Source organism: Rosa rugosa, chromosome 2, assembly GCF_958449725.1.
Source record: "Rosa rugosa chromosome 2, drRosRugo1.1, whole genome shotgun sequence".
In the NCBI taxonomy this organism is placed as follows: Eukaryota; Viridiplantae; Streptophyta; class Magnoliopsida; order Rosales; family Rosaceae; genus Rosa; species Rosa rugosa.
The window spans coordinates 47,955,309-47,964,094 of NC_084821.1; the positions used below are offsets into that span (position 1 = coordinate 47,955,309).

The 8,786-nt window shown below is 37.6% G+C and overlaps 2 protein-coding genes across 4 annotated transcripts; both read left to right on the plus strand.

The window, feature by feature from the left end:
• Positions 1-184: 184 nt before the first annotated feature.
• LOC133734828 (diacylglycerol kinase 1-like) lies at positions 185-5,803 on the plus strand. Of its 3 annotated transcripts, none has more exons than XM_062162437.1 (13): positions 185-562; positions 818-1,013; positions 1,098-1,223; positions 1,337-1,465; positions 1,950-2,035; positions 2,194-2,317; positions 2,421-2,469; positions 3,248-3,330; positions 3,533-3,600; positions 4,145-4,219; positions 4,657-4,744; positions 4,871-4,987; positions 5,186-5,803. In XM_062162437.1, the coding sequence occupies exons 2-13, from the start codon at positions 828-830 to the stop codon at positions 5,513-5,515; spliced, it is 1,461 nt and encodes a 486-aa protein (XP_062018421.1). In that variant the 5' UTR covers positions 185-562; positions 818-827; the 3' UTR covers positions 5,516-5,803. The 3 variants fall into 3 exon arrangements, with proteins under 3 accessions (XP_062018421.1, XP_062018419.1, XP_062018420.1); XM_062162435.1 differs by lacking the exon at positions 185-562 and adding an exon at positions 569-719; XM_062162436.1 differs by lacking the exon at positions 185-562 and adding an exon at positions 569-719 and having other exon boundaries at positions 2,194-2,290.
• A 1,265-nt stretch (positions 5,804-7,068) lies between these two features.
• On the plus strand, positions 7,069-7,616 carry LOC133734829 (uncharacterized). Its single transcript, XM_062162438.1, has one exon. It carries the CDS (start codon positions 7,187-7,189, stop codon positions 7,457-7,459), a length of 273 nt encoding a protein of 90 aa, XP_062018422.1. The 5' UTR covers positions 7,069-7,186; the 3' UTR covers positions 7,460-7,616.
• The last annotated feature ends 1,170 nt before the right edge of the window (positions 7,617-8,786 follow it).

Consider the following 8,786-nt stretch of genomic DNA (forward strand, 5'->3'; position numbering starts at 1 on the left):
TCAAGCAGTCGGTTTAGGGTTAGCAAAAAACCTGTAGGCCCATATCATGCGGATCCAGCCCACCGCAGAGGCCAGCCTGTATTCCTGGCCTGAACTTCTGTGCAATTGCCAGAAAAGGTGACGCCGCGTTGAACCCTTCCCACTTTACGAAGATCATCTCCTATTTTTACACCAAAACCAACGCAGACACGTACACATGTGACAAATTCCAACTCGCCGCGTCGTCACAAGGCCCCATAGACCTCTCCGCAGACGATAAGCACCCGAAGAGCCCAAACAAAGCACCTTTGGTGATGAGTTCAAATCTTTTTTTTGCCTCTTTTTTGTCCGCCTATAAAACGGACCCTCTTTCGTGTTCAACTAACCAAACCCCTAGAATTTCCAAAATCCAAAATCAAAATCGAAAGGAAAAACCAAAACCAGCGAAGATTCTAATTCCTTTCCTCTCTGATTCGTCCTTGTCCGAATCGAATCGAATCGCAGCTTTGCTTTAATTTTGGATAGAACAGTGGCTTTTGTTCCGATTCTGAATCTCTATCTCAACGAAGCTTCTTTGTTCCAGGTAAAGCACAAACCTCATTATCGCTTGGTTTATATATAACTACTCTACTGCCTTGTGCTACCGGAAAAGTTAACACACACATAACGGTAATGGAGTTCCGGAATCGAATTTCCGGTTGCCGCTTGCGAGACTCTATACACGGTCTCGTTTCGAGGAGGTTGGAATGCAAAATGTTTGTTATTGATAGGAGAATTGGTGCTTTGTTTGTTAGGTGATGAAATGGAATTATGTGAATTGATTGAAAACTTTTTGTAGTTGGGAGGCAATGGTGGGCGATAGAGGCAAGTTGAAGGATTTTTACATTCCGAATTACATACTTGTGGGCGGGGCGGTGCCGAAGATCAAATTTGCGCCTGCGTGTCCGGTGATAGTGTTTGTTAATACTAGAAGTGGTGGTCAGCTTGGAGGTGAACTTCTTCTTACATATAGAGCCCTTCTCAATGAGCACCAGGTTTGGTTTTCGGCTGTGGACACTAGTCATTTTTACTTCATGGAATTGTATGTGTGAAGATTTGTTTTAAATGATCTTTTTCAGGTATTTGACTTGGGACAAACGGCTCCTGACAAGGTGCTTCACAAGCTCTATGTTGCTTTGGAAACACTCAAGGGCAGCGGCGGAGATGTTTTGGCTGCTGATATCCAGAAGAGGTTAAGAATAATTGTGAGTTTCCGTTGTTTGTGTAAGCTTGTGTATGTGGAGAGGTGTGCGCGTGTCCTAAGTAGCATATGAATTTGTTCTGTTATCTTCGAATTGATAGGCAGTTGCATTGATAGGCTGCAGGTGGAGATGGTACAGCTGGCTGGCTCCTCAGTGTAGTTTCTGATCTTAAACTACCTAACCCGCCTCCAATTGCCACGATGCCATTGGGAACTGGAAATAATGTCCATTTCGCATTTGGATGGGTAATATGTTGTTTGCTAACCTTGTGTATTTCAACATATGTTAATTACTTGATGTTAATCCCACTTGCCTTGATCATCTAGTCAGAGCACTCTGAAGTCGTCAAGTATTTAATGTGGAAATGGGGCAATTTCCTGCATATTTCCTATTGTAGTTTCGGCAGTATAGGAAAATATGTCTCTGCATCTAATAAGTGTGAACTATCAAGTGTATAGTCTCGTGTCTGTATTCTGTAATCTATCTGCTATTTGCTATTGTTTTGTAATAGCTAATAAGTTACAACTGCATTTATAGTTTCATTTGTTTACCAGTAATGTCAGTTGGTTACATTTACATTTAGTATATTTAAAAGTACATTTCTACATGCATATGTTTGGGTGTCTGTATGTGGACTAGATCGTGAAATCTATATCTTCATAGTGACTGTTGGTGCATTGACTCAGTTCAGTAGTAGACTTGGGAACTAATCTGTTCTTAACTTTATAGGGAAAGAAAAATCCTGGGACAGACCGACAATCTGTGCAGTATTTCTTGAACCAAGTGAAGACAGCAAAGGAAATGCAAATTGACAGGTAAAAACCATTATTTTTCACAAATTGACTTTTTCGTGCTTTTTTCACACATCAATACCTATGTAATAGGCCCTTACAGCTTAATTCCTGCTCAGTGAATCACTCATCAATGAAGAGTTGAACATAGTCTTTTCTTTCACCTTTTCTGTATATCTCAGCTGGCACATCATTATGAGAATGAGGACTCCAAAGGAAGGTTCATGTGATCCTATTGCACCTCTGGACCTACCGCATTCTTTGCATGCATTTCATCAGGTCTCCAAAACTGATACACTCAATCTGGTTTGTTTTGTGTCTCTTGGTTATCTTGGTTTTGGTTTCATCGCAGTATGGATTGGTTTAGCATACTTGGTATTAATATACAGTAACTGCTGGCTGTTCTCAGGAGGGCTTCCAGACATTTCGTGGGGGATTTTGGAACTACTTTAGCATGGGTAAGAATTCAAGAATAATAAAATGTCTTTTAAATCAAGAGTTCCACTATTATGTTTGTGTGTGCCTATGAATTTTGGATATAATCTTGAGGCTTGCAGTTTTCGATTTGCAGTTGTGAGGAATGGAAATGAGCATAAAATTTAATCTACTTTTCAAGTTTTATAAACAAAGATCCTACCAAGGAAAACTGGAAATTTAAGCACGGTATTGTACTCATTGCAAGCATCTCGTATCTTACAAGAGATTTCTGCATTGAATGTCAATATGTGTGATAGGAAAGTTTCCTATATCATCTATAGAAGCTCATATCTTATGTACATTATTGCATCACTCTGTAATATAAATGTTTCTCCTACAAAGTGGAGTAGAACCTCATAATGTCTGTATTTGAGCAAAGTATCCTATATCATCTTTAGAAGCTCATATATTTTGTACAGTTATTCCACTGTAATATGCATGCCTCCTATATATAAATCTCGCCCTTTGGTGTATATTGAGAGAAATGCCTTCCTGCATAAGTCAGTCAGCTACATTAAAATCAAGCAGCCAAGTGTATTATGACATGATATGGGGGAGAGTGATGATAGTCGTGCTAATTATTTAAAGATGAAAGATACTAATCACTCAATGGAGTTGTTGTGTCGATTTTCTAATTTTGTATCAGAAAAGAACTGCATAGTGTTAACTGTTTGGATGTAGATACTTGTCTGGTCCAGTAACTAGTAGGCTAGAATGCCGTTGTGAAGTTTTCTGACAAATGTATTTTGTTTTATACAGGAATGGATGCTCAAATATCATATGATTTTCATGCTCAGAGAAAGTTGCACGCTGAAAAGTTTAACAACCAGTTAATTAATCAAGTACTAAACTATTTTCTGCATCTTTAACATCATGGTCAAAATTAGTATTATAACACGTGTCTATAAACTATGTAATATGTATATATGTACATATTATACAACAGAGTTTTGTAGCTGCCATCAATCCATTGTCATTTTCCTGTTACGTCCTTTTTGAACTTGCTTCTTATCATTGTTTTTTTTTTTTTTTTAATTGGATCAGAGTACTTACTTCAAGCTTGGATGTACTCAAGGATGGTTCTTTGCTTCTCTAATGCATCCTTCTTCAAGGTTAGTTTTTCCTTTTGCATATTTTCTTTGGCTCAGCTGTACGATTTTTTTATTTTTTATTTTTTTAGTTTTGGTGAAACTGTATAATGTCTTCTGAGAAAGAAATAGACAAAAATAAGAATCTTAAATTCTCAATGTATTGACTGTCTTCATGGCATCACCACTTCTCCCCTCAACATTTAAAATTTCTTTGCTCCCACTGGACTGACTATGCACTCCTCAGCTTGTCATTGATACCACTGACCACAGCTACCACACAGGACCTAAACTTTTGGGTGACTTTTGAAAAATAGACTTTTGCAAAGAGATGATCAAACAAAAAAAAAGAAGAAAGAAAGATATATTGCAGCATTATAATAACACGGTCACTTTCTTGTTCACTTTGTTTCTGCAATACTCTTAAATTGGGAAATGGATGAGTGCATTATACAGTTCTGGACCTATGGTGTCAACGGTTCTTCTTTTTGGTTAGATTGGTCGAACTTAGTTAGACTTTGTTTCGGTTGTCTTTACTGAGAACTGAGATGCCTTAACTTCATCGCAGGAATATAGCACATCTGACAAAGATTAAGATCATGAAAAGACAAGGTCATTGGGAGGAGCTTCACATATCTCCCAGGTGAGACAATATATCTTTTAACTTTCCTTCTACTGTTATGCTTCTCTAATCTCCGAACCAACTATTCCTACAAAGCTTTTTTTTTTGGTACTTCCAGAAAACAAATTGCAGCGTTGCATTTTGCATTCTTAAACTAAAGAAGTCTTACAGTGTCCCTGGAACATGTTTTCAAGAGGTTGACATGGATATGATAATATTATTCATTATTTAGCAGTTGAATTAACTAATTAGAAGCTTACATTGTTTTCATCCTCATGTTTCCATTCATTTGTGCCTTATATCATTTGTCGCCTTATTATAGGATTTTATATTGGGAAGGATTTTTACTCTCCAATTTTAACATACTTCACACTTGCACTCCATTTTCAAGCACATAAAAAAAATTAAAATATATAAACGGCATTTCCATGACTCACGTTTTTATCTTTGATTTACAGCATTAGGTCTATTGTTTGCCTCAATTTACCCAGTTTTTCTGGTGGTCTTGATCCATGGGGGAAGCCAAATAGAAAGAAACTGCGATATGTGAGTTTTGATTGTTCTCCCATCTGTTTCAGATATATCAGCTCTTTATTAAGTTTCAATTTAAAAGTATCAGTGTGTCTTACCAACAAAATTTAATGTCTTTTCCAAATGATTTGTGCTTTACAGCGGGATTTAACTCCTCCATATGTGGATGATGGCCTTCTTGAGATTGTTGGTTTTAGAGATGCCTGGCATGGGCTTGCGTTACTTGCTCCTAAGGGACATGGGACTCGTCTTGCACAAGTATGATAAATTAAAAACTTTTGCTCATCTATTTCTGTCATACAAATATGAACACATACTAGCTTCCAATATGAGAGTATATATAAATATATCAGTTTCATGGTAGTTGGCTGACCCCATTCATCTCTCTCTAAGAAGTTTTTTTTTCCTCTGTTGTTGGGCTGTCTCTCTGACGAAACATATCACAATTCATTGCAGGCACACAGAATACGTTTTGAGTTTTGCAAGGGCGCAGTCGACCATACATTCATGAGAATTGATGGGGAACCATGGAAACAACCTCTTCCAGTTGACGATGACACGGTGGTTGTAGAAATTTCTCACTTTGGCCAAGTAAGCATGCTTGCCACGCCATCGAAGCGATCCAAAAGTATATCTGACCCTGCGTCACCAGCTAGTTCCCATGATGACGATGATGATAGTAGTAATGAGGAAGAATATACAGAAGACAGTGGAGAGAGAAAGAAGTTTGGTGCATCTGACACATTTAAAATCCCGGACGGGATTGACATTGCTCGTTTCAGTTGAGCCTGTAACTAATCACATGCTCTCTGTGAATAGGCCTCAGTTTGATATATCACCGTCCGGACAGTCTGTACAAAGTAGATTTTCTTGTCATTGAGTAGAAAGATTTCTTATTTTGTGATTGCAGATGCGCAAAATCTATGTTGGCCTTACTCGATTCTTTTGTTTTCTGCAATGTAGATATTCTCTCCTTGCCTGTTCAGCAAAACTCTCTGGTAGTTATTAGCAATAGAAAGAGAGCTGTATTGCTCAGTTTGGGATTAATAGCTTCATCTTTTTAGTTCTTACTTCCTACTAAGCTCAGCCAGATAATGGGGGCATGTATTAGTCTATAACTGCATCACTGAGGTCAGGAGTTATGCATGCATTACATTGTGTCCTCTCAAAGATGGCTTAATCTCCATTATCAGATAAAGAGATTCAAAATCCGATAACAAAGGATGTAATAGCAAAATGTTATGGTGGAAACACTACAAGGAAAAGAGAAATGCCTAGAAAGCAGGCAATATTGAGAAAGGAGGTTCTGAATTGCAGCATAGGCTTTCCACTTCCTGCGAGGGTGGCCATCCTTCACTTGGAAAGTCTTACAAGGCCTTCAGGAAGAGACATTGTGTGGCACATACTTTGTGTACGGGCAGCTTTCTTTGGTGTGATTAACCATCGGACCACAAAGCCGACAGCATTGAAGGTCATCATCGCTATCACAACGATCACTCACAGCACCTATACTCTTCTTACTGGTAGTACCACCACCGGCGTGATTGAATTCTATGGCGCCCCCTCGAGTTTTCCTCCTTTTATATTTATCTCTGCACATCCTTATTAGCCTTGTTATTAATACAATAAAATAATGAAAATTGAGTGATAGATGCAAAGAGAGAAGAAGAAAAAATGAATCTCCTTGAGAGTTTTTTTTTTTTTTGTTGACTCTGGAGTCTGGACGCCACCCCACCCCATTCCTGATGTCAGTGAGATTTGAACCCGTGACCTCCACAGTGTTAGTTAGGCTGGCTAACCAACAGGTCACAGCTCACCGACTCTCCTTGAGAGTTGAAAACATAAAAAATAATTTCTTTTCCCAAGACTAATTTCGTTACAAAAAACGAGACTGGAGTTTGGCCAAAAACCAAAGTATTACTCGAAGGTTTTCTTTCCCCCTATCTAAATCCTTTCTTCAATAAGAAAACCTCCAAGTCAAGAGGGAAGGGGGATTACCACATACGGCAAGTAATTAGGACCACATTTATTGTTACATGTTAGGCCGAAGATGCACAGAAGAAAGGGTTGCACTCAACAAGCTGAGGACAAAAAAGGAAAAAAATCTCCTCTTTTTCGGGTGATTGAATTGAATAAGAAAGAAAAGGGCGCGTGAGAAATAACCTCAAAAAGAGGAGGTGGCACATGGTTTTGGTTAGCAATTACCACAGATTCTCACCAAAACAGGCAAACGAAACACCTGGATTGGACTGCACCGACTTTTTTCAAACAAGGTTACAAAACAGCTGGTGTACTGCCCTGGTTTCCTCACTTCCTCCAGTATATATAGACCGCTCTGTCCATTTCCCAATCAATAAAACCGAAAAGAAAAACCAGACCCTTATTTTTCACCCACTAGGGCTTTCTCTTTCTCTTTTTCATTCATAGAAAAATCAAAGGAAAAAAATATAAAAAAAGATGAGTGCTGGAGCAGCTTGCAGGGCTTGGATTGTGGCAACAAGTATTGGAGCAGTTGAGGCTCTGAAAGACCAAGGAGTTTGCAGATGGAATGGGCTTCTGAGGTCACTGCATCAACATGCCAAGACCAACATCAGATCATATTCTCAGGCCGTGAAACTCTCTGCCACTTCTTCTGCAGCCATTTCTAATCAGATCAAGAGGTCAAAAGAGGAGAAGCTCAGAAAAGTCATGGAATTGAACTGCTGGGGTCCTAATACTGTTAGATTTTAGATTATTAGAGTAATATAGTAAATTTCATCCCCCCGATCCCCCTTTCTTTGATCCATGAATCCACACGGGTTATTTCAATTCTAAATTATTAGTTATTTTTCTCTACCCAGTTTGTAATCAAGAATTTTTGCTTAGTGCAAAAGTTTTCATTTTGGAAGCTCTGGGAAGAAATTTTTTTTTTTACTTTGTTAAGGGGAACCCAAAGGTTTCTTATGCACAAGATAAATTTCTTCGGCGCATGTGAAATGCTCCAACTGTGCATTGCAGCATAGTGCCTGATCACTTTGACGCACACCCAACTAGGCAAGAACCACTAGCCATTTGCAGTGGTTGCTCTGGGAAGAATTAACTTCAGCCTAAGGAAACCGGATTCTCATTACCTTGGGGATTTTTTTGAATAAATTTTTTTATTCAAGGGATATTGCCATAATAGTGCTCTTTTTTCTTCTTCTATTTTTATAACCCATCAATGTGGTACAGGGTGATAATAACGGGTGGAATATCGAAGATTTTTCTTGAAAAACAAGAAAATTATTGACGTTCAATTCAAAAATTTTGCCAAATTGAAAGAGAACTTCTTATGAGGGTTTAAATGTTACTAAAATAGGTTCTGTTTTGGGTATTGAGAAATTTGACCAAAGGAATGAGAGACTATTGAGATGGAAACAGTGGCGAGGATGTAAACTTGGAGTTGGCTAATCTAAGGCTCGCTATCAAGATTTTTTTCCCCCATCAATAATGCTTGTAAAAATTTTGAGACTAAATTGTAAAGAAATGTTAATAGAAATTGTTGTAAGAAAATCAGGAAAAAGAGAAAAAAAAAAATAGGCAAGAAAATTTTAGCAGGAAAGAAGAAGGGAGCCCTTCATGGGGAAAGACAAAAAAAAAATAACAAAGGAACAAAAGAAGAAAGGGTGCGGCTATTGCCACCCTATCATTTTCTTAGTTCACCCTTCAAACATTTGAATTATTAAAAGACTATATTATCCAAGTGCAAAATGACTAATAAGTACACTAATTTTATAAAATCCAAATATGTAAGAAAAAATAAATATATAAGTAATTAATTAAATTTAATTTCTCATTGCATAACATTAATCTTTATCTTCTCAACCCAAATTGGAATTTCTTACCTATTTTTTTTATCTTTTTGTTGCCTCCGATCCTCATCGTTAATTCGTTATTCAATTTACAAAACCATTACCTTTAACTTCATCAAAATCTTTGCAATATTCTTTGTGAACACCGAAAGTAAAAATTTAAAACACGAAGAAAAAAAATCAATCTCTTCTTCATTGATCATAGTTGTAAATTTACTGATCTTTTT